The following is a 27360-nucleotide window of genomic DNA, read 5'->3' on the forward strand; positions in this document are numbered from 1 at the left end:
GCTGGTTTTGGCTGGACTTTCAGCCTGGCTAGGCTGGTCAAGCTGGTTTTAGCTGGTCATCTCCCAGCCTGACCAGCTAAGACCAGGTTGGAAATGGCTGGAAACCAGCCTGGAAGTGGCCAAAAACCCTCTAAAACCAGCCAACCAGCCTAGGCTGGTTTAAGCTGGATTTTTCAGCAGGGATCACACTACACTTTGAACTTTATTAGTATTTTATTATGCCATTAAATGATTTTTGCTGTAAATATGCCTGCCAATATACAGTATGTGTATATAAACTATTATACAACGAGTTACGTTTTAGTGTGTGTCTTCTGTAAATCATGATAGACTAAGTATAAATAATAGTCATCGCTTTTATTGTTTTGTTTTTGCTCAAAAGAAATATAGTTAAACATGACACATTCTGCTGTACAAAAATACAATTTAAAGCTGTATCACACTCATTGATTTGATGTTTGGAATGCCTTTTAGACTTTTTTCAAATTAGTATTTAGCTATTATTATTAAGATTACTACTAGTAGTAGTGGTAGCATCAGTAATAATAAAGTTATTATTAGGTTCTTTCTAAATATATTTAGGGTTTGCATCACAAAGATAATTTCATCTCAACTGATGATTTGATGTTTGGAAATGCCTTTTAGCCTTTTTTGCAAATTAGTATTAAGCTATTATTATTCTTTAAATTATTAGTAAGTAGTAGTATAGTAATATCAGTATTATTAAACTTATTATTAGGTTCTTTCTGCATATATTCATGGTTTGGATCACAAAGATAATTTCACTCCTAATGCAGAAAAATTTAATCATTATTTTACCATTTTTATGTAATTTTTTAAACAGTACGTTTTTGATTGAGGGTGCGTTTTATTTGCAATGATGTTTATATCTACCTTTGCAATTAAACATGATTTTTAAAAGTTACTTGCAATATGTTTTTTTCAATATTTGTTATATTGATTATGGTGAGGCAGTTTACATTATAATTACTATATGATAAATCAGCTTAGGGAAATTTTTAATTGTTTAATTATGCTGTTTTCAAATAGTCTATAAGACACTCTTATTGTCACTCTTATGTCCCCTTTGCTTCACATGCACCAACCACTGCACTAAGGTTCCACAGTGAATAATAAACATTGGTAAATAAGTACATTCAATCAGTACCCCACAAGAACACACATTACACCATTTATGGCTAGATATTGATGAAATATTACTTGTTGAGATTTATTAAATAATTTTTTTATTAATTAATTTGAACCTTTATTATTCAGGGGTCGCCACAGTGGAATGAACCAACAACTTATCCAGCATATGTTTTACATAGCAGACGCTCTTCCAGCCGCAACTCAACACCGGGAAAAACCCATATACTCATGCATTCATACACTTATACTACGGCCAATTTAGCTTTTTCAATTCAACTATAGTGCATGTATTCAGACTGTTGGGGAAGCTGGAGCACCTGGAGGAAACCCACATAAACATGGGGAGAACATGCAAAACAAATGTAGGGGGGCACATTTTATGATTGATTTATTACAAGGGACCCCAAGCACCCAAAAATAAGGGTAAACCATTTTTCCCTCCTAAAACTAAAAATCATGCCATAGAGGGTTAAAATGCAAAACATGCTATAAAACTGAAAAACAAATCCATTCCTAAACAAAGGGTTAAAATCCACGTGGTGCGCCACAAAGCCTCGACGTCTGTGGGCTTGGGAACGGTTTCACGACGCTTTGCGACACTGCCGTACGTGGACGCTCAACTCTCCCGGGTGAGATACCGGCTGAGCGGCGCAGTTGCACAGAAATATCAAAGAAAGCGACTGTTAGTCCAATAACACTCTGCACTTTGTGTCGGATCAAAAGCACACTCGCTCTACACGTCGTTTCAGCCGCCCGTGATCGCTCGCGGTAAATGAGGACTCTTTAATCGAGCTCAGAGCGACGCGAGGGAAGGCAACTAATTGTCTAAACGGGGCTTGAAGTAAGTTGCCTCCCCAGCGGCGCTTTAAAGGGAAGCCACAGCCCGGATCCCCAGAATCACGCCGAAAATGGACTATGACTTCAAAGTGAAGCTCACCGGGGAGAGAGAACGAGTCGAGGACCTCTTTGAGTACGAAGGATGTAAAGTTGGACGGGGGACTTATGGCCATGTGTACAAAGCGAAGAGGAAAGATGGGTGAGTTTTGCACGACGGACTTAAATGCAGCGATATGAGGCCTGCGCTCCCGTCGCGTTTTTGACCTCTGAAACACAACCAAAACACACCGAGCGCTTTTGCCCATTGGTTCGGGGTTTTAGAGAGACACGGCAGCTGATGTGAGATTGATATGCAGGGTTCACGGTTTAAACGCAGGCTTATTTTGAAGGGATTGTGGATGTACGTCAGCAGCAGCAGGCACAAGTGTTGTGATTGACGAGGCTGTGCTGTTGTGATGGGAACAGGTGCGGCTGATTTGTGGGTTTTTTCTTCGTGATGATGAAGACGAAGATACTTTTTACGAAGGCTTGTTTACACCGGTAAACCCGAAGCCTCAATGGAGCATTTCTGCTACAGATTGACTCCTGGTATTAGTGGCTCTGATGTTGATGCATGTTTTATGTCAGTGGTTCTCAAAGTGGGGTTCGCCGGACAATGACAGGGTGTCGCTTGCGGATTTCCAAAAGTCAAATAAATTTATTAAACTCTTACAGGATATCCGCAAAGTCTTAATTGTCAAAAGCAAAATTTTAGCCCCTAAACAGTCTTAAATCTACTGAAATGTTGTGTTTTGTAGGTCTCAAATCTATTTTAACAGGTCTTAATTTTCTTTGTTCATGTATAGTTAACCGATCTAGCCATTAACATCAATGCAATCACCAACAATCCACATCAATTAAACGTAAACTTTTAATTTAAAAATAGCATTTAATTACTTTCTTTACAGTAACATACATTTGATTAAAAGTTCTCCATTTATTTACTGCTGAGGATACTGACCTGGCCTACATATTTCTATTATTATTTATTACTATAGACTGAAGTAATTGACAGCTATGTTTTGTTCTGTTCTTGGTAAGGGTTATAGGGTTTGTGAATGGATAGATTTGACAATTAATACAAAAATAATAAAACACAATTATTATTATTGTATGTTTAAATGTATACAATTTTCATCATTTTTGATAGGGCTAGAGAAAATTTCATTCATAATGGTCTTAAAAATGTCTTAAAGTCTACAATTTAACTTGGTGAAACCTTCTATTAGAATTACCGTAATTAACCATAACCCACAGAAGATAAAAATAGTAGGTTATTGTTACATAAAAAAGCAACAACATGCAAATAAAAAGCCATCAGCCTTTTAATTTTTTCTTGTTGGATTGGTGCGTTTATTTTAGATGAACACAACAGTAATAGCATCAGCTGCAGCAGATTGATTTCATATCACCACCTTGATCTTGACATATCTCTGACTCTGACAATTTTGTGGCAATTGAATACATTAAAATATATACAGGCTACTGACAGGCTGGTCTCCAAAATTAAACCAAGAACAGACTTGTGCTTAAAAACACCGGTCTCATTAGGTGAGGTTAGTATTAAACACATTCATAAATGACCATATAAATTATAGCCTATGGTTGTTAGACTGTTGCAGTTTTTTGTGTTGTCAATATGCTCGTGTTTAACAAGGCCTATTGTTGTGTGTACAACGTTTGTATATTTATAACCACCTCCGATGAATCTGGGGATCATGAGCATTGAGGGAAAGTGTCAACTTGTTGTGACATGCTCCCTATAGTGTTTACCATCAAAATTTTAATATTCGGTCTGAAATCACATGCAATTATTACTTGAAAACAACATTAGCACTATTTATATGACTTTGAACAATGTTGTTTCTTGATAGTCTTTGGCTGCTAATATGATATTACCATTTAGATTTTGCAAAGAATATTTTTGTAAAATTATAATATTAAGGAGAAGTCAGAATGTGCGAATATAAAACCTACTTGACCTCAATGTTGCAGGCTTTGTTATTTTGGGGGACGCTGGCTGAAAAGTTTGGTAACCCCTGTTTTATGTAGATAAAATGTTGCATCATTGTGTTTGTCATGCAGAGAATTCGAAATAAGGTCATGTTTCACTAAAATGAAGTAGGTGATAGTTCCTAAAATAAAATTCTGCCATCGTTTACTCAACCTTTACTTGTTAGAAACATTTTTTTTCAGTTGCACACAAAAAGAAGATATTTTGAAACATGTTGGAAACCAATAGATTTTTTTCGTACTATTGATTATAAGTGTCTACGTTCTAGGCATGGGTCAGTATATTTTTCTGATGTATGATAAACTTGTATAAAAATAGCACAGTTTAAAAGTATTGTGATTACTGCTCTAAATATATTATTTTTAAATGTCTGGCTAAAAACTTTTTTCCCCTTTGAACACAATATATTTTAATTTGGGAAACATTTACAAGATTTATGAGCAGTAAACAAATCAGGGTAAATAATTCAAATCAATTATTGACTTCCAGGGATGCTTCTATCAGGATTTTTGCAGCCATTACAGTGAACCAATTCTGATGCTTCAAGATTTATATTGCATAAAGCACATTTTCCCTCTAAATTTGGTCCTTACCTAAGAGAATAAATTAAGGAGGCAGCATATAATCCCTTCAACGCATCTCTTATAACCATTTAGGTGTGCAATTTCAATTCGATTTCAATCAATTTCACAACCCTAGTTGCTGGATTATAAAATTATAGTTGCTTATTCATTTGTATTCAATGATTTTTTTTTTTTTGCCGTTTCTAATGCGTTTGTTACCTTAGAGTTTGACCATTTTAGTGGAGCAAGATCATGGGTGAATTCATCCCTGATGTGATTGATTTCACTTGTGAAGATCGGGTTCACTGCACAGGTTAAGAGGATCTTTTTAACCCTTTTACATGTCTGCAGGTTTCTGTTTCACTTCAGTCGAACTGAAGCTTCTCTGCCATTTCACTGTTAGGTCAGCTGTCAGTTTAATGCGGATGTTGAGGATTGTGACTGGTTTTAAGGGCTGGATGAAAAAATTAATCACAATAAATATCAAATCTCTTATTTCTTATTTCTATTTAATTGAAAGGTTTAGAAACCAGCCAGGGAATTAGGGCTGCACGATATTAGAAAATTCTAACATTACAATATTTATTTTAATTCTGTGATGTATATCGTGATATCAATACAGTTTCACTAGATGAGTTAAACAAATGTTTGGAACGAATTTATCATTTTTGATTGATTGTAGGAGTGTGCATAAATTATATTAAAGAGCCCATATTATGGGTTTTTGAAAATTCCCCTCCATGTAGTGTGTAACACAGCTCTAAGTGAAGTGAAGTATCCAGCTAAGGCTTAAATCTGTAAGAATACAGTGTTTAAAACTGTTGATTCATCTATAAAAGAGTCGACTCATAGTGCTTCAAACGAGTCGCCTTGATCACGATTCATTAGGTGTTTCGCCATGACGTACGAACGAAACCAAGTTATTCACGTGCACGCGCAAACCCGGGAGATTTCAAACCTGAGGCCCCGCCCTCTGACGCAGAAACCCAGACACACACACACCCACAAACACACACACACACACACACACAAACATGCCGGTTGATTGAAGTCACACTGCAGATGGATATATTGAGTCTCTACCCAAAGATGAAACCTCAGCATTATAACCAAGCAGTTGGAAACTTCTGGAAGCTACATGCTACAAAGAATACTTCATCTGAGTTTGTTAAAGGAAGGATCAGTAAAGAGTAACTGATGGACGTCAGGATGGGTTTCTTCCATTTCTCAAGTGTAAGTACGTGCGGTTAAAGTTGTTGCCTCGTTGACTCTAGCTTGCAAATGTATTTAGTTGTGATTTGTTACTTGTAACCGCGTGTACTGTATCAGGTTAACTGGATATATTATCTTATCGCGTGCAAAGCCACATTAAAAACGCGACGCGTGCTGTTTGTTTATGGAGCTCCGTGCTAGAGTTCTGCTCCCGCGATTTATTCGGAAGTTTATTCCCGCGCCGCAGAAATCTGGCGCGGGGACAGCCGCGGGAATAAATTTCGGAATAAATCGCGGGAGCGGTCGGTAACGGGTTTAATTTGGGACGGGAGCGGGCTGTCTAGCAATATCACGGATATTGCTATGTGAATTAGAAAGAGAGAGTCTGCTTGGTATGAGAGAGCGTATGAGAGAGAGCGAGAGAGAGAGAGCGAACGAACGAACGAGCTTTGTGCTGTGTGTATGTGTTTATACAGACAGCTTGGCTGTCTGGACTGTATACTGGGTGATTTTTGGTTGTGTTCTCCGCTCTAGCGGGACCGGGCGCGGCGGGCAGAAAACAGAGCGGGTTCTCAGGCTAAAACCTGGCGGGTGCGGGCGGAAGCGGGAGCGTTGTCATCCGGAGGTGTGTGTGTGTTTTTGTGTGTGTGTGGTATGGCGAGTACACGACTGTCTCCTTCGTTCGGTTATCCGTGGCACTATCCACTCGCCATAGTGTGGCAGCTAAAATCCATGCCTACACTATCGAGCGTGTATGAACTGTGATTACTTTTTAAATTGCTGATTAGCTATTGGCCATTTCCCTCTCTGACTGAAGGCAGTCGACCAATCGCGACAGACTGTCATCGGTCCAATCAGCGCAGATTAGCTCCGCGCTAAGGAGGGGTTTAGGAACAAATGAATCACTGGACGATTCATACAGGAGTCGCTGGGATAATTAGGTAAAAATAAATGCAGATTATAAGACCATGAAAGTGTTTTTTGACCTTGCATGCATATTAGACTGTTGTTGGAGACTCTTACAACCAAGATATGACCCTATTTCATGTATAATATGGGCTCTTTAAACAGTCGACAAGCGTAGATGAATTCAATAAAGAAAAAATACAAATTAAATGAACATCGTCTATACAGTAATTGAATAATCAAATGTAAAATAATGTTGCCTAGTTTTTAATTCATAATCAATTCAATAAAATTGATCATTATTGCCTGAATGCATTTATAGTCTTCATAGAGTCACAGGCCTCAAAGATACTCGCGAAATGATCAATTATAATCCAGACTCAACGTTGTGTATACGTGTGATGTGACTATTGCAAAGGATCACTTTGCGATATCGATGCTGCAACCATATATTGTGCAGCCCTGCAGTGAATTGTTAATTCAATTTATATTACTATTTTATAGGGATGTAACGGTATCAGAATTTCACGGTACGGTAATACCTCGGTATGAATGTCACAGAACGGTATTTATTGAATCATTTACAGGAAAAAAACAAAACTTATGAAAATACTCCAAAAAAGTGCCAAAAGTGTCAATGACATACAAATTAGCCATCTATCTGTAAGTTTTGAAACAGAAACTTCAATTTTAATAACAAAAAATTATTAAACCATGTAAAAAAATAAAGTTTTAATTTAGTATTGTTGAAACTCATCACATTCAACATTTAATCACACTCAGCCCATCTACCCAGATGAGAGCTCTGCTAGTCGGACTTCTCATCAAGCATCTCCCGCTGGATCTAATCTCACTATATTTATTAAACGGGATATTTCATTTATCTTGTTGTCTTTATCTAACGACATATTCCCTGACTTTGGGCATTGGAATCTATTACTTGTTCTCAGGTAACGTGTTTTGGCTGAGCGCAAAGATGATAATGATTAATGTAACCACGTCCATTCTGTATATTGACTGATCGCTTGCCTTTATTTCCTATAATGTATAAACTTATTGTATGTTATACTTTTATAATGGCCATTATCGATTATTAAAACTGATACTCAGCAAAAGAGAGGCTGTGTTTCGTATTTTCACTGAAATTGAAAGGAGGCAGTGTTGTTATCGGCTCCGTTTTGTTATAAATATCCAGACAGTGAAGATGACGCTCATCTTATGCAGCACGACGCCTCAACATGTCTGCTGTCTAAGTTGCTAATATTAAAATGAAAATAGGCAGTTCCTTAAATCATGTTTACATTTTATTGTTGAGAAAGTGAAACAACGAAGCCAGGGTGATGTGAATGAAGTTATAAAGTACACTGTTCCCTTTGAAGATTTACCCGTGTCCTCGGTATAATCTGCTTTTCCATATCAAACTGAGAAGAAGAGACTGCAGCCTTGATCAAACTTGCGAAGTCTGAACTTACAAGTAGAGGATGCAGGACTGAACTGTGCGTGGTAGGCTACTTAATATTCAGGAAAAGCCCCAATCAGAGAGGCGCATGTCTGCAGCCCCGCTTCCGTTTTCAGGTGTACATGACAGTTTAAGGTATCACACACCAGACGCGCACATTTGAATGATATTTAACATGAAACTAATCAGATGGCGCTCTGTGGCGCGGCTGAAAAATGAACTGCGTCCTGAGCCGTCGCCGGGCGCCGCCGACAGCCGCCGACTTGCGGCGCCGGTGTGTGTATCCTGATAGAAACCTATGTTTAGAATTCTAAAATACATGGCGCTGCGCGGCGCGCCGCCGAGCGCCGCTTCTGGTGTGCGACCTGCTTTAGAGTTTTCCAGCTCTTTTCATCCCCGCTTCTAGCAGCACACTCCATTTCCGCATTACTGGATCTGTAGCGACAACAGACCGCAAGGGATGATGGTCAAGCATGGGCTGATGGCAATTGTAGTTTTTGCTACCTCCCGTTCGCTTCATTCGCCTGAGCAAATTTTCTCAGAAGACCTATAGTTTTACCGAGTCATGCGACTTCGGTAATATCGAAAAAAAATAATATTGCGGTATGACGGTATTTACAATACCGTTACATCCCTACTATTTTATATTCAGAGCATCACAAACATGACAACCAGATGGGATTTTTACAAATGTCCTTCTGAGGAATCATTTTTATAATGATAAATGTTGATAAAACCTGTATTGAGTATAAACGGCTTACTTTCTTAGCAAAACAGAGAAATTATTTTTTTAGTTCATGCATGTTCAAACATGGTTTTTGTTCCCTGGCTTTGAGGACACAATGCAGATGTCAATAGCAAATTTTTTGTACTGCAATATTATGACTTACTAAAATTAAACATTATGTCAACCATAATCATGGGGAAATCTGTGCCTGTATTATGTTGAAATGTAACTGGGATTTTTACCATGACTGGTGAAAACACAATCATAAATACATCAAGTATAAATACTTTAGCTCAACCTGAAATTATTGTAATTATATTTGATTAATCCCTTAATACATATAATATGCCTACGTTAATATTATACCGCATAATAACTGCAATTACTGTAATTATGTTTTTCATTAATCCTTTAATACACATAAAACATGTTGTCTACATAAAAATAAATATATATATATATATATAATTACATTCCTAGTGTTATAGTGATGATGAACATGCATGATGTTGTATATTATCTAAACTTTTATTTTTATATGTTTATACTTTTATTATTCAGTGCCTTTAAGGTTATTACTTAACAGACTTAAGAGAGGATTTAATTTTAACATGATCTTTTTCACGTTAATCTGGCCAACTGCTTTGAACATTCTGTCAATTTTATTTGTTTAAAACATTTACTCTGAACATGCATGTGCAATATGCGAAGTAGGGCTGCACGATATTGGAAAAATCTGCAAATTGCAAATTTTTTTTCTGCGATTATATATTGCGATGTGAATGCAATTGTACTAGATGTGTTGAATAACTTTGGAAAGAATTGATCATTTTAGATTTTAGATGCCCTGTCACCCTCCACACATCACTGGGAAACAAAAAATTACGTAATTAGTCACACTTTTTTGTAATTAATCATGATTAATTGTGAAACGCTGTACTTATTACAGAAATAAAAACACAGGCATTTAAGTACCATTTGAATTTTAAAACAATCAATGCCAACAACAAACAAAAATGATTTCAATGTTGGATTCTAACACACACACAGACAACGTGCAGTACAGCAGACAAGATGAGCGAGGATCCCTTCAGATTCATCAACACGCATGATCGCGTTAATCAAATTTGCTTTAACTAAGCGTTCTAAAGTAGGGCTTTATTTTACAAGCAAGGTTTCTGACACAGCAACATTAAGCAGACACTTTACAAAAGTTGCGTGTAGGGGGATACACGTCAGACTTATGGAATGTGAGGGCTCATGGAATTAGCTTAAAGACAGAGAATAAGGCTGTCTTTGACAGCTTGCGACTTCATCTGCCACTTTTACTACAGCACATCTACATGGACAGCAATACTCCACTTTTATGATTAAGATAATACTGATGAAGAGTCTACCATGTAAGCAGCAATTTTTGATTAGCTTAAAGGATCACGCGAGTTCCGAAATGCAGAGATGTTTCTTTGCGTTCGCCATGCGGTATTAAATTCCATTAAAACTTCCTGAATGAAAATATGCTGAATGAGAGTGAACTGCTGTTAAAGTTTAAAGATTAAAAATGAAACACCCGAAATTGCTTGAAACTCTGGAGGAAACGCACAATAGCCTGGTGATGCGACATTAATTATTTTGTACTGAAACTTTCCTTCTAAAAGCACGTCCTTGGTCTTATCCAAATTTCTTTGCACGTTAAACACGCAGGGCTGGAGCAAGCTGAACTGGCGCTCTAGGCAAACGGCAATCACGCCTCAACCCGAAAGTGAAAAAGAAAGTGACCGGTTTGCTGATGAAAGCGAGGACCGTGAGGAAGAGGGTGGGTGTAGCGGATGAAAGTGAGGACCCGGGGGTTCACTCACTATTCTGCTGCCCAAGGCGGCCACCTAGTTCACCTCTATGTACGTGCCGTCACTGAACACACAACAGGAAATAAAAAATTTTTGCAACTGCGTTGTTTGCGTTGTTCTTTTTTTTTTACGCGTTAAATATTTAAAATTAATCTCTTAAGTTAACGCGCTAATTTTGACAGCCCTAATTATTTGGTTATAATATGTTACAGTAATGTTTTAATGCAGCTTAGGTCAATACCGTGATAATACCACAATACCGTGATAAAACAATTAAATAAATAATTACAAAAAAGAAACTTTGATGGCAGTAGAAGCCTCCCAATCCTGCCAGAATGTTGTTCGTTGCACAGCGTTTCTTAGGTCTGTAAGAAAAGGAACATATCGAACATTTTCATCCTCTATTTTATTCCATGATGGCTAAAATGCAAATTAAATCTTAGAGTAGTGCTGTTTAATCATTAATCGTGACTAGCCACATACAAAATAAACTTTTGTAGTTACATAAGTATATAATATATGTATATAGATATTTATATATAATTGTATGTGTAAATAAATTTAAACATTTTCTATGACTATTATAATTGACACCAAGAATGTTTTTTGTAAAGTGCTCTATCAGAGCAATGATATGTAATTAATTTTATATAATGATGATTAAAGAAAGGACATGTGTGGAATGTATTATTGCAAGACACATGTGAATAGGAATTATGAGGTCAATATTATTTGAGGGGGGAAAACGAGTTTAAATGACTTTGCTCTTAATGTTTTTGGTAACTCGCCGATAGAAATCTATTCTTTAAAACTTTCTCACACTCAGGACAAAAACACAGATTTGTCTGTGCTCTTCTTCAAAAAGCAAGACAAATGGTTTTTTCCTCAGACGCAGAGATCAAAGTCCTGAAAATGACAGAATGTGTAACCTTTCTAGGATTAGATCTTGTTTTTAGAACATCTATCAAGTCATTTCTCAGGCTTTCTCTCTGCTTTTATTAATTTTCTAGCGTCCCATGATTGTCATGATGCATAAAACTAGATTGAAATCACTAAACGCAGTTGTGAAAATGGGATTTACGCTATAAAATCTTGTGGAATCTTATGAAATATACATACAAATAAATGTAAAATACAAATATAATCACAGAATGTGGTTTTTAAAATTACATTTACTTTGAAATTCAGAATTCATCAGAATTTGGCTAAACATTAAGTATGGTATTTATTAGGCACTGTTACATTTTTAGCATTCCATGATTGCTGAAATGCAGTTGAAGTCTCAGAATAGAGTAATGCTTTTTAATCATTTATTGTGAATAAAAAAATACAAAATAAAAGTTTGTAGTTACATAATATAAGTATTGATATTTGCGTATAATTTTATGTTATATAAAGATTTCTATTTATGTAAACATAATTGTATATATTATGGCTGTCAATCAATTCAAATATTTAATTGTGATTAATTGCAAGTCCATGAGATAACTTGTGATTAATCACACGTTATATACACATTTTGTCTGTTCTAAATAAACCGTAAATTAACATAATGTTGCATTTTGAAACTGCATAACTACATCAGGGACTTATGTGCTCACAATAAGAAACTGAGGAGTAGCACTGCTTTCTAGGGATGCAGGGAAATTAAATTTCTTGGCTATAATAGAAAAAACATTTCCTCTGTGTTTTTTTATTTATTTTAATTTTTCATATTTTGCTGTGTTTTCACAATTTTGTCTTGGTTTATAAAGAAAAGTTATTAATTTCAAAATAAAAAAATTAAAAAATTTTAACAATTTTTTTAATATTTCAGCAGACAGTTGGTCAACAAAGCAGAATATATAAGGCAAAGTTGTATATGGGACACATAATTAATAGTTAATGTACTAACATGAACAAACAATGAGCAATGCTTGTACAGCATTAATTAATCGTTCAACATTTACTAATAAATTGTTAAAATCAAACACAGTGCCTGTTTATATTAGATCTTGAAGCATGAATTAACATAAACTAACAATGAACAGCTTCGGTAACAAGCATGAATAAATCCTTCAATAAACATTGTTCATTGTTTGTTCATGTTAGCAAATACATTAACTATGTTTGCTGTATTGTTACCATGTAATTTATTATATTAAAAAAATGCTCTTCTAGCTAAGAGACATTTAATGGTTTTCTAAGGTGGACATTAAAAACAGTCAAAACTACAAATATTTCCCAGAGATGGGTTGCGGCTGGAAGGGCATCCGCTGCGTAAAACTTGCTGGATAAGTTGGTGGTTCATTCCGCTGAGGCGACCTCGGATTAAAAAAAGAACTAAGCCGACAAGAAAATGAATGAAAACTACAAATAAAATAGACAGAAATGAAAAGATAAGACATTATTTCAAATTGAATTTAACCTCGGGTGCCAGATACACTACAAATGATGATTAGTGAAGTTCTCTATGAACAGGGAGGAAAAGTGGTCAGTTTGACTTGGAAGAACCTTTCTCATTGTCACCGATACAGTGATAATTTCACACACATTTTTTGTTGACAGAATCATAGGACGTTGTTATATGATCTCTCAGTTTGCACCTTTTTCATTCATCATTTCCAATAGGTGCTGCATTATTTAATGGGTGAATATTGTTCCAACTACTGGCAAGGATCATACAAAAACTTGCAGCGTTAATCGTTCATTAATAAAATGATTACTGCTGTTAAAATAACTTTGCATTAACTTTGACAATCCTAACATGTATACATGGATGTGTACACAATTACTATGTAAATGCAGAGTTTTATTTTGCATGTGATTAATTACAATTAATTGGTTAACAGCACTAGAATACAGTTTTGTTTTTTTACGGTTTTATTGGCAAAGTATGGATGAATAAATCTATAGGAACAAATAAATGGACTGAGTATATGACCACAATAAGTGCTCTATAGACTCATTTAACTTCATTATGATGGAAATGTAATGTATTAATGAAAGTACTACTCGAATTAATGAAAATGATGATGACAGTAAAACAATTTATGTGGATTTTTAACAACTAATTTTGTTTCAGAAAAATAATGTTCAGAATATAATTGATTTGCATTTTATATGATGTTTTATTCATTTAAATGACTACCACAATTCTTCATTGTGAATTTGTATAAACTAAAAAAAAAACTAAAAAAAATAATAATAAAAAGCATAATTTCTTTGGAAAAGGATGATATCATTATTTGTAAATAAAGATCAAATATTACAGGGTTTTACATCAGTGTAACCTTAAAAATCAATGGAATTTCATAGGACCACTATAGATTTAAAACTGGGGCTTAATAGCACACAACCTCTTAAAAATAACTATTACTGAAATAGTTTTGTATTTATTATATTATAAATTAAAGTTATTACTTCAAAGAATTAAAAAAAATGACTTGAAGGGTCTATTTCAATTTTTAAATGCCTTGCAATTTTTTAAGATGTAAAGCTAAACAAAAAAATTGTTTGTTAAAAATTGTTATATTAAATGGCAATTAGGGCTGCGTGATATTGGAAAAAGCTGACATTGTGATGTTTTTTTTTTTCTGCGATTATACATTGCAATATAAAAATAACTTTACAAGATGAATACTTAGAAATAATTCCAAATTTGATATTGACTGTAATTATTTGTAGTTGAGTGCATCTACATAAAATACACAAAAATGTGCAAAATAAAATAAATTAAAGCATAGAGGAAAACAACAGAACAAGGATAAAAACTTTGTTTTTTTTGTGGGACTTTAACAGTATTAAAGTATAGGAATTCAATTATCAAATGTAAAGTAACACTGCCTAGTCTTTATTCTATTGTATTAAATAATTAAACACAATCTTTGTTAAAGGGGTAAACCATGTGGTTTAAATTCATTTGAAATCATACGGTCCTTAAACGCATCCAAATAAAAGTGTTTCATATTATTATTGTTTTTTGTGTATTATAATCCCAATATGACATTGCAGATCCTACGATGTGACTATGGGAGATTCGCACATTCAATATCGATGCTGAAATGATATATTGTGCAACCCTAGTAGCAAACTTCACAATTTGCATTATTTGTTGTATTTAGTGCTGTCCCAGGAGAACAGCTTTAGTCAGTCTGCACCACACACTAATGGTTATTAATTCTAATGGTTATTTGCTTCTTACACAGCAGTCCTTTATTCACACCAATTGTAAACCATCTTGGCTGAGGAAGAATGAATCTGCTGATGAGTGGAGTTGATTTTAAGTGAGACCCATCAGACAGACCCAAAGCTTTCCTATTAAAGTCCAGACTGCCTGGCGGCCAAAGTCTCATTTGAAGCTCCTAAGTGTTTAAAGATGTTTTCATTCACCATAGAAGTTGGTTGTTTATGAGCGGTTTACAGCTAATTTGTTCTTCAGAAACTGGACAGGGCGTTGGGAAATTTTATAGGCAAATGTATTTTTGTCTGACTTAATTTTTTTTGCCTCGCAGTAGCTATCAGGAGACATTTAAACTCATTTAAATGAGTCACAATGTTGCTAAATTCTGCTTAATTTTCCCCCACTGGATTTATCCTGGTTATAAGGGGTTTAATATGATTTGTAGGTGTAGATTTAGGGACATGTACTTCACTAAAGAGTAATTGTGGTTGCTGATATGCGTTTTTGCAGGAAGGATGATAAAGATTATGCTCTGAAGCAGATTGAAGGCACAGGGATCTCCATGTCCGCCTGCAGAGAGATAGCAGTAAGTACATCAAGCTTTAAACATGTTCCTGTCAAGAAGATCTGAAATACATCTGGCACATGGTATTTAAAAAACATCAAACAAATACTTTTGCAGCATGTTCTTAAACAGTGCTGATTTGCCATTGTGTTCACGTGCTCAACAGAAATGACTGTAATTGGCCACGAGGTCATCAGTTCACCGAACTCACCACTGTTTACTGAGTGTAACCACAGATACAGAGACCCTGCAGCATTTCAAAGTCACGTCAATCAGCTGGTTTGTCTAGAAGCTGACATACGAGTAATCCACTGGTAAATCACTGCTTTAAAACACTCCAGTGTCCCTTTTTCTGTGGTCACACGCTGTAAACATGAACACAATGGCAAATCAGTGATGAATGGTATCGAATTCCAGTACTGTGACAACCCTATTCCATATTTATTTTTTGATGTTAATAGGCATACTCATTTTTTTTTTTTGGAAGCTGACAAACATTTTGTTGTTAATTGTTCACTCTTATAGTGTTTCCTATAGTTATTTCTTTAGTGGAATGTAAGTAAGGCATAATGTACATCCAGCCGGTTGTTTTCTGCTTTGTGTTGGGCTGCTGGTAAGGCCTTCGTACTTTATTTTCTGAAAAAAAGATGATTTGCATACTACCAGGATGAGCCTGTGTTATTTAGTTCAATCGGTTGTTATCAGAGAATAACATATCTTATAATTTCATGATTGGCTTGTCAGACAATGTGATACAGTTTAAATTAATGGAAAGCAAATAAGAATTAATGCTGTCAAAAATATAGATTTTAAATTGATTTATACTATACATGCAACTTTTTACAGTACATTAAATGTTGTATATTCAAGGAAAAAGGCTGACATGTAAGCTCACCTTGACATGGTTGAGTCTGGCTATCAAAATTAGAGAACAATTTAAGAACACTCTTTCAGAAATATCAAAGTCCCCTAAAAGGTATTTTAATTGCAGCTGTATATCATGTTAAAAGAACAGCATTTTACAAAATAACCAAGGCATTAAACAACAACAAAAAATATATATATATTTTGTAGAAAACACTGATCAGAAGCATTGATTAATGGTTGTATCACGAAGAAAGATTAAAACTAACATTTTCAAAGTTTAAAGAAGCCAAATATGAGTAGGAAGAGTAGAGGCTTTGTTTTCAGTGACTTCAGCACACACCAGTCTCTCACAGGACACCACCAGTCTCTAAAACTGCTCTTCTACGATCTTGATCTTTTGTCTTTGTCACTTTCACAGTTCACTGATTTTTTTTTATTTATTTTTTTATCCATAATTTTGTCACCAAATGATTTTCTGAGATTTTCTATCAGGTTTATGTCAGGACTCTGGTCTGGCCATTTCATTATTTCAGTGTTGTAGATTCATGAAGCTGCTCTTTGGAAAATTTTAATTTGACTAATCATTGAAATTAATTAAATTATAGCTTATGTTCTAATTGAGGTTTTTATATTGTTGTTTCTTTAGATTTGTTCTTATTAATGTAACATGAGGACTAGTTCTCTCAACTGAATGATTTGTTTACAACTGATCCATTTATCCAAATATCTGTTTTTATTGTTAATCGATCATGCAAGTCTGCAGCAAAAGCAGAATGAATGAATAATGGCTGAGTTATAATTTTGTCCAAACTATTCTTTTAATGAGCATACTTTAAGTGTTTTGGTTCTGCGGGAGCTTTGTAGATGTCAGTCTCAGCGTGTGTTTTTGTGTGTGTGTGTTTGCTCCCTGCAGCTGCTGCGTGAACTAAAGCACCCCAATGTGATCTCACTGCAGAAGGTTTTCCTGTCACATGCAGACCGCAAAGTTTGGCTTCTCTTTGACTACGCTGAACATGACCTCTGGGTAACGTACAGTCAAACGCTCGTGTGCACTGAGATGTTTGTACACAGTTCGTCTCTTGCTGAGGGTCTGCGTGTTTTTGCAGCACATCATCAAGTTCCACAGAGCCTCTAAGGCCAATAAGAAGCCTCTTCAGCTGCCGCGTGGGATGGTAAAGTCTTTGCTCTACCAGATCCTGGACGGCATCCACTATTTGCACGCCAACTGGGTCCTGCACAGAGACCTGGTGAGGTTTTATTTGTGATAGTTTAAACCATTGTGTCTTTCCTAGATGTCTCTGATCAGTTTTATTTACGATCATGTTGCTCAAAGTGTAAGATGTGAGTTGAATATTTGTTAACTAGGCAGATTATTATAGGTAACCCATAACAAAATTTCCAGTATGGGGCAGCTTCAGTCACAAATGGACAACTGACATTGGAGAATTAACATGTTTGAAAAAAAAAATTGTTAAATTGTTTTAGAATATTATTAAAGGTTTTTTTTTTTTTAGCCCTTTAACTTTTAAATTTAACATTTAATCCTTTCAGTTGGGTAATGGTCGCTGCCGTTGTTGCTAGAAGTGATACAGCTGGAAGTTAACAAGAAGTATATATATTATTTAATAAATAAGACATTATTTGTATTTTATTAGCTAGATGGAACACAGCAAAGGATACTCGCGTCAATATAGCATTATCGAATAAAATGTACTACATTGATACGAGTATACTCCGCTAAATCCCATCTAGATTTCACCCTCTTCTGCAGTGTGGTGGAATCTAGATGGGATACACCTGAGGATACTCGTGTCAATATAGCATAATTTTTGTGACACTGTACAACAAATCTTATTTTTACATTACCGTAAGAGTAAAAAAATTCCGATCATAGCTGTATCCCCTCTAGCATCAAACGCAGGAGAGATCCAAGGTGCTGGACTTACATCACGTTTATTCATAGTTTTCTACTGTAATAGAGAATAGAGCAAATATTCTAGTATCATACTTTAAACTCTTTCACCACAGAAACCTGCCAACATATTGGTAATGGGAGAAGGTCCTGAAAGAGGACGTGTGAAGATAGGTACGACATTAGTTCTGTTTTTCTTCTTTTAACAAAAGAAGAGATGTTTCAATTCACAGTCATAACCATTTTTTAAAATCCTGTCCCATGTGCAGCTGATATGGGTTTTGCACGGCTCTTCAACTCACCACTGAAGCCTTTAGCGGATCTGGATCCAGTAGTTGTTACGTTCTGGTACAGAGCACCAGAGTTGCTGCTGGGAGCCAGGCATTACACCAAAGCCATCGGTGAGGCCATACTTCTATTTGTGCTAATTCCCATTTTAAACAAAAAAGTCTGATGCGGATCTAATGGTGTGTTTTTTCACAGATATCTGGGCAATTGGCTGTATCTTTGCTGAGCTTTTGACCTCAGAGCCCATCTTCCATTGTCGACAGGAGGACATTAAGACCAGTAATCCCTACCATCACGATCAGCTCGACCGCATCTTTAATGTCATGGGCTTTCCTGCAGGTATTCTGCATCTACTTTTCATTCAGGTCTAGGTCATTCATTTAAAAATAAATGGATTGTTAAAAATCCCAGTAGGGGGCAGCCTTTCTGAAGAAAAATAATCTTGTCAAAACAAATAGAATCTAACAGTTCTGAATGCAATACTGATTGTTTTTTAGGATTGATGAAAACAAATAAACAGAATTGCATTGACAAATGGGTCATTATTGTTAACTTAAAATCATACAGGATCAGAAATAAAATGTATTTAATAAAAAAAATTTGTGTGTGTGGGACTACAAAAAGAAAATAGAGCATTTAAATAAAAGAACATTTAGGATGTAATTTAACTATTCCTATTACACTACAGATTTCTTTAATGACTTAATATGACTGGATGAATGTAATTAAATTAAAATGTAATTTTTAATTTAATATTCTGGGTAAAATAAATGAAAGATTGTTGCCAGATTGTACTAATTCATTCATTCATTTATTTTCATTTCGGCTTAGTCCCTTTATTAATTCGTAAGAAATTTGAAGGCCACAGGAACAGTTCTGGTGAAGGACAGATGTGCTAAATAAAGAAAATTATCTGAAAGGCAAAGGTGAATTATGGTTAGAATGGTCACAGACAAACAGCAGACCACCTCCAAAGAGCTCCAGGAACATCTTGCTGCTGATAATATCATTGTACATCATTCCACAGTCCAGCTTTCTCTTCACATTGAAAAGCTCAATGCATAGGAGATGCAGAAGAGGCGTTTGAGGTATGCAAAGTCTGATCTGGACAAGCCTGAATCATTTTGGAAAAATATACTGTAGACAGATGCCACAACTATAGATGCTTTGCATGATGGAAAAACAACACAGCATTCCAGGAGAAGAACCTGCTGCCTACTGTAAAATATGGTGGACGGTCCATCATGCTTGGCAGATTTGTGGCAAGCACAGGTGCTGGAAAACTTGTCAGTTTAAGGTCACATGGATTCCACCCAGTATACGCAGATTGAGAAGAACAATGTTCAGAAATGACCCAAAACAGTTTCAGATCTACCAAGAAATTCATGCTCAGACATGATACAATGATCTAGAATGGCCATCCCAATCCTCAGACTTGAACATCACAGAAAATCTATGGATTGATTTGAAAAGGGCCGTGGCACGCTCGGCACCCATCAAACCTAACTGAACTGGACATTTGCAGTCAAAAATGCCTTCAGCAAGACTTCAGGGATCCTTGACTACAAGAAGTGTCTATTGGCTGTTATTTTAGCAAAAGGTGGCTGTACAAAAGATTGATGTCATTATTCTGTTGGGGTGCCCACATTTTTGCACTTTTTTTGCACAAGACTTGAATTGCATTGCATCTGTTGATTTAAATAAATCTTATGTCAGAACTAAAATGTTGCTTTTTCTTAGGGTATAAAATATTTCTTTATGAAATTGCTGATTTGAAAGGCCAGCAGGCTATGGCTTGCAATTATAAAAATGATCAGAGGTGGCCAAAGGTTTGCATAAAACTGTAGATCATAGAAATACAAAAAATCACAATGTCTGATTTTTTTCTGATATCGTGCAGCTCTAGTGTTCTGCATATTCTTTGCTGATTAGAGCATTAAATTAAACCATTTATTTACAGTTCAAGTCATCTGATGTCGGTAAATGTGCTAAAATCTGTTATCTAATTTTCTTCTCAGACAAAGACTGGGAGGACATTAAGAAGATGCCGGAACACTCGACACTGATGAAAGACTTTAGGAGGAATACGTTAGTTTGAGCTTCTTTTTTTATTAAGTTGTCTCATTGAGTGACAAATTTGGTATGACAGTGTTTGTCTGCTGTAGGTACACTAACTGCAGCCTTATAAAGTATATGGAGAAGCATAAAGTCAAGCCTGACAGCAAAGCATTCCACTTGGTAAGCAGATCAAAAGAAAAGCAAATCTTTTATCCTCATATTTTCTCATGCAGATATTAACCTCTGTACACCCTCTCAGCTGCAAAAGCTGCTTACCATGGACCCAATCCGCAGAATCACATCTGAGCAGGCCATGCAGGACCCGTACTTCCTGGAGGAGCCTTTACCCACATCTGAGTGAGTGATGTTGACACTTCTGCTGTGACCAGCAATTATCAACAGCTTTTCTGCAAGTGAAATGCATGTAGACTTTACATACGTTGTTTTCTGGAAAACAAATAACCGATTAAACCAAAAAATGTTTTGCTTTTAAACGCTGTATAGTGAGTTTAGGGAGTATAGAAGAACATACAAATGTTCTTGATTTCTGAGAATGTCAAATTGACCATGTTTAAACATTTTTTACATTTTTCTCACTCAAAAAGAAACCCTTTAAAGATCCTGTGAAGCTTTTTAAAATGTGCAGAGTTTTTTTATTCGATGTTTGACAATCTCAACGAAGACAGGACAGGCAGGACTTAGTAGCTTCTCCCTTTAAAAAACAGCCAATTGCGTTTTATTTGTATCACAGCTCTGCCAGTGAGCTCAAGTGTATCAAATGAAAAGTATGTAGAAAGCATTTGATCAAGATTTGAGAAACTGAAGTATGAGGTGATGTGGAAAAAAACGTTGATCCATTTAGGCATAAATAAACTCTACATGTTTATATAGATTTTGTATCTTCTAAATTCAAATTTTGTCACTGTTTTGTACCACACTATAGCTTATACATATCCTTTAAGACTAACATACTGATTCTGACATCTAAAAAACATGATTTGAACTTCTCTGGACCTTTAAGTTCAGCTGTATTCAAAACAAAAAGGAATGGAAAACAAAAGAGATAATACTAATAAAAATAATAGTGGGATTTTTTTTGCATTAGATTAAATTAGTTGCTTTAGAATATAAATTGCAGGATGTTAGCAATTCAAATCTGTTTTTTGTTTAGTGTCTTTGCTGGCTGCCAGATTCCTTATCCTAAAAGAGAATTCCTGACGGAAGAGGAGCCAGAAGACAAGGCAGATAAAGTAAGAAATGTGTGTTTTCTGTCTTTTTTCCTCTTCTTTTTCGGCATTTGTTTCACACACATACTTTATATTTGTATTATTTTATTCTATAAGGCCCTGATGTACTTGTATCTAAACGCTCTGGAAGTTCTGCTTTTTCTAACTTCTGAAGCTAAATTTATGACCAAAGTTTCTTATAAAATGTCCTTACTGGGCTTCTTTTTTAATTTTGAGAGTTTTGTATTTTACTTTATTGCTATTTTTTTTTTTTAATACAGTATTACACAATAGAAAATATCAGTCGTTGCTACATACATTCAGAATCACCTTTGCTTGAAATTATTCAATCTAACCTCTTTTGTTTGTTTTGTATTTGAAATTGTCCTGCTGATGAGCAGATTTTTGAACTGTTGCTTTGACAACAACTCTCAGATATGTTTTGAGGAATGGAACTATTCTGGATCTTGTTAAATAATCAAATAATATTAAATAATCAAATCCAGCTAATTGAGTGATCCATGTATGAAGAACAGAACCCAATATGTTTTCTGAATATGCTTGAGGTATATCAGGACCTTTAGAATTAAATTAATATTTTATTATTTAATCAACCATTTAAAAGAAAAAATACCCCACTCTGCATAATTCATTTTGACATGATTTGGAGATCTTCTACTGTTTTTTTAAGAGAAGTATTTTCTCTTGTGTCTCACAACCGCAGAAAAACCAGCAGCAGCAGCAGCAGGGGAACAACCACACCAATGGGGCAGGGCACACAGGTAACCCTGACAACAGCCACGCACAAGGCCCGCCTCTGAAGAAGGTGAGAGTGGTTCCGCCCACCACTACCTCAAGTGGCCTGATCATGACCTCAGATTACCAGGTAACGCCTCAAAACACACACATTCATCTTCATTTTCACAGACAGGCTAGAAAATTGCTGCAAGTTGCCCACCAGTCGTAATAATCAAATAACTGATGAATCTTGTGTTTCTCCAGACAATTTTGTTTCTTTGTAATATACATGACACTTTTTTGATATTGTATGCAACAAAGACTAATTTATTACTGTAGTTATGCCTTTAAATAAAACTTTTTTTTTTTTAAACCGATGATTATATTTCTTCCACATATAAAATATGCAGACTCTTTTTTTTTTTTGCATTTAATAACAATATAACATTTTTTATATTAATTTAAACATCACGTTACAAGTTTTATATTTACAGAAGATAACATTTTTGGTGAAATTTTCATTTAATTTAATTTTGGGGAAATTTAGGCCTCATTTTCAACCCCAATAAATGAACATGTTGGTTATTCTGACTAGTTGTCAAAATATGCTTTAAAACTAAATGCTGAGGACTAATAAAGTTAAAATACAACTCAAGTTTATACCTAATAAATCTATGAAATCCAGAGAAACAGCATATTTACTGGTAATTTTAGCACTTTTTCATTTAGATCTGTTCAATTAGCACATATTTTTATACAGAGTAATTCATCATAAAGTGACAAGAACTCTAATTTTGGCACTCTTCAATTCATTTTTATCCTTACCGCAAACTAAAATGAACCACCTAGTAAAATTTTGCATTCAAAACATTGACACAACCATTTGGTTGCAAGCTTTAGGATCTTAAAGGGAAAGTACACCCAAAAATGAACTGCTGTTCATTTATGCTCCCTCATTTCATCTGAGATGTAGGTGGCTTTTTTCTTCACTAGAACATTATAGAAGATTTTGTCTTTGGTGATTTCTACATGCAAATCTGTAGCTTCAGGCACTCAAAAAAATATACAGGCAACACAAAATTATTACTTGCGCTCCTAAATATACGACAAGGCCTTATAAATAATCAGTCTGTGCAAGAAATGGAACAATATTTTACTTATGTGGCCTGATTTTATTCTCTTCATAAAATCCTCATTCCTTGTGTATTTTGTTTTGTGTATGTTTTTTTTTAGCTCTCAAAGTGCCAGTAGCAATTGACTTTATGCCCTTTATGCACTTCCTTTTCCATGTAAAAAGAGTTTTTGTCCGAACCGTCTGTAGATGTTGTACAAAATTTCACTCTATTTCCATTTGTTGCGATGTTGTGCCTGAACAACAGTATAAACTACTATGACAATGATCACTTCAGGTACTGATTACGAGCTTTATTCACTGTCAAAGTCTACCCATGTGAGTTTGAATGCAGTTTTATAAGACATTTATTGCCATACTGAAAGCAGAAGCACATATTTTACCACAGACCTTAAATAAAATAACTATCAAATAGTTTGAAAATGAAAGTGAGAACTTTGACTGCAAACCAGCAACATCATTTACTCAGTTGCCCATGTACTTTTAATAATGTTGAATAGTTTTGATAAGTATTTATTGTTGATACTTTTGTTTATTTGTTCTATATTTCTTATTGCTGTCAGAGTCTAAAAGCTACCAAACAAATTGTGTTGTACGATACTACAATGAAAAAATTCATATTCTAATTAAAAACCCTAATATTTTATTGGGTGTCTGGTGCACTGTTCTGTGCTTCTGAGTGGCTAAAGTTAAATGTTTCTGTTGCGTTTAGTGCATACAGACAAATTGCTTATCACTGCAATATTGTCACATCGCATGCAGTTAGGACACGGTGTGAGGGTAAATAAACAACATTTTTAAGGATGCTGTATATAAGAAATAAATATATATATAAATAAATATATATATATTTTTTTTTACTCTTCTAAAGCGTACAATTACAATAATATGTTTGCTGATAATTAAGAAACATGCCAAGTGAAGATTTTTGTTTATCTAAAACACAATGCTACAGTCAGATATTCTGCTTTAAAAATGTGCCAGAACTTCTGTCTTTGTTTTGGTTCTTTTCACCCGCCCAGTCCCAGTTTGCCTAATTATATTTTAAGCATGTGTCTGCGACTGAAATGCAACCTCCGGTTAACAGTAGCAGATTTAGAGATCAACGAGGTGTCTTTTAATTAGCAAATAATACTAAGATTAGGAATGTAAACATTAGGTGAGCAGAATACATTGTATAACCGTGTCCTAACAACATACTATGTGAAGAGATTTACATTTGGCTGTTTGCACCAGATGAAAAACAACAGTAATTTAAATACAGCCATTCAGAAGCACAGAATAGTGCACGCACTGCACTCCAGCGTAATGGTAAGGTTTATAATTAAATTGATACATATGAAACCTATTTAACATTATTAAATGTACATGCTGAATCACTAATATGTGTTGTCTTCCACTGAGTCACAGCTGTATAGTTCAGTATCAAACGGTTTATTTTATTTTCGAGATCTGAGGTGAACTGTCTGCTGCTGCTTTCAGTAGTATGGCAATAAATGTCTTGTAAAATGGCATTCAAACTCGCATAATTAGAATTTGACAGTGAATAAAGCACATGAGGAGTACCCTAAGTTGATTGCTATTAACCAGTGAGAAATAGAAGCTGTTTCTAAAATAGAAATTTCAGTTCTTGGTTTGGACAAAAGCTCCTTTTAGTATAGAAAATATACCTTCTATCGCATACCATTGCTTTTAGTTGGAAAACGGTGAAAATCAGCCTTTAGGCTCAATAGTCAGGCACATTTCATTCTGGCAACCTGCGCACGGATTTGCCAGAGGAGGAGCCAAATGAAAATCTGTTTTGATCCAGGAGTGCAGTACCTAGTTTAACCACTGGGTGTCAAACTTACATACTGTACTTTTAAAGTTTTTTTATTTTGGAGAACTATTCTTTTAAACAAACTTTATGCCCAATTTTTTTCTTTTCCACAATTGTTTTGGAAACCCAGTATGTCACCAACACTGTTTAATCTCTGTTTTTCAGCGCTCCAATCCACATGCTGCCTACCAGAACCCAGGACCAAGCACATCATTGCCCCAAAGCAGCATGGGATACTCCTCTACCTCCCAGCAGCCTCCACAGTACTCGCACCAGACCCATCGTTACTGAGTCAGGCCACACCCCTCCGCTCACAGTGCCCAATAGGGAGAATGTACTTAGGGAGGAGGGTGTGGCCTCGAGCCAAACCTCCCTCTTTTACCCCACTGGGCGCTTTGCTGTGCAGCATTTCCATAGAGACACCGCAGGAACAGTAACCGTAAAGCTAACATAACAAAGCGTCACCCTATCATACAGCCGACATTATCCTCTGCTGAAACAAGGAGAAAGAAAAAATAATGAAATAAGTAGTGGGAATAAAAAAAGCTGATGAAAAACGGATATTTGTTCCATTGGTGATAGTTTGAGTGTTCGCTGCAAGTCTGTGATTAATAACACACAAAAAGAAAAACAAAAAAGCAACAAGCATTCTCAATATGTGGTACTGAACAGCTGCACTATGTAGTGAGACTGGGTTTTGGATTGGTTTGGTCCAATCTCTTTAGCTCCAGTCCTTCTTGCCCTCACTTTGAAAATCTGTTGGCCTCTCCAAGACTTAAAGCTGCTATGTGACTGCCAGCAAAGACAGAATGACGTTTGTCTACTGTCTGTCTATCCGTCTGCCCTTACACACACACGTACACACACACACACACGTACACACACATACACACAAATACTGAAGCACTCACTCTTTTAGCCCATTGCTGGGGACCGAATTTCTCTGTGCTGGAGCTGCTGACTGAAGCATAAGGAGAACCTCTAGTGCCCCCTGCTGGATTATACTGGTAGAAGGCGATTTAAAAAAGAAAAGAAAACAACAAACTTGATTTTTAGTAGTTAATAATTTAATGTTTTGGTTTTTACGTTAGGAGAGGTCAGCAACTTCCATTTTGCTGTCAGACAGACTATTACGTGTGAATGATCGGCCTTAGAACTTCATGACAAAAGTTGTGTTGACAGCAGATTGAACATGCATTGTACTGTATTGTAATGAAATATTTTACATGAAACAAATATCCTGACAATAAAAGTGGAAGCATTTAAAAAAAATATATATATATATTTGCGGATTTTTTTTTTGAGTGTATTTAATCAATAATGCCTTTTTTATGGTTATTTTATAATTTTCCATTATTTTTTTTACATTTTTTTAGCCTTTGTATTGTCATAGGATAGTGAAAGACAGACAAGAAGGCATCGGAAGCAGAGAGAGGGAAAGGACTGGCATAGTACTTTTAGCTGGGCATCGAACTCGGTTCACCGTGAGCACTATGGTGTGCTATATATTGGTGTGCTCAACCACTAGGCTATTGGCACTGACTTTTACTGTTAATTTTGTATTAGGAATTTGTTTTGTTTTGTTTTTTCTTTTTTATATGCAATGGATGATTTATAATTTTTAGGTTATTAGAGTACAGTGGTGCGTTTGGGTTTTAATTAAAGCTTTTATCTATGAATTTAGTGACCAAAGCTTCTTGCCTATTGTCATTTGAGTATGCGACTAAATCTGTGATATTTATATTGTGTTGTTAAAATGAGTTCTAGAGTAATCCAGTTATGTTTTTGAAGGATTATAAGTTTATTTTTTCATTTGTGGTAAAGCTGCATCTGTGAAGTA

The 27360-nt window shown here is 35.4% G+C and overlaps 1 protein-coding gene across 2 annotated transcripts; it reads left to right on the plus strand.

Annotated features, from left to right (window-relative positions):
- Positions 1–1735: 1735 nt before the first annotated feature.
- cdk8 (cyclin dependent kinase 8) lies at positions 1736–26792 on the plus strand. 2 transcript variants are annotated; one of them, NM_194408.2, is made up of 13 exons: positions 1736–2188; positions 15426–15501; positions 17261–17371; positions 17454–17594; positions 18376–18433; positions 18529–18660; positions 18743–18886; positions 20566–20635; positions 20713–20785; positions 20865–20962; positions 21777–21855; positions 22556–22717; positions 25686–26791. In NM_194408.2, the coding sequence occupies exons 1-13, from the start codon at positions 2061–2063 to the stop codon at positions 25809–25811; spliced, it is 1398 nt and encodes a 465-aa protein (NP_919389.2). In that variant the 5' UTR covers positions 1736–2060; the 3' UTR covers positions 25812–26791. The 2 variants fall into 2 exon arrangements, with proteins under 2 accessions (NP_919389.2, XP_005162735.1); XM_005162678.6 differs by having other exon boundaries at positions 1751–2188; positions 21777–21864; positions 25686–26792.
- The last annotated feature ends 568 nt before the right edge of the window (positions 26793–27360 follow it).

Source organism: Danio rerio, chromosome 24, assembly GCF_049306965.1.
Source record: "Danio rerio strain Tuebingen ecotype United States chromosome 24, GRCz12tu, whole genome shotgun sequence".
NCBI classification, from domain to species: domain Eukaryota; kingdom Metazoa; phylum Chordata; class Actinopteri; order Cypriniformes; family Danionidae; genus Danio; species Danio rerio.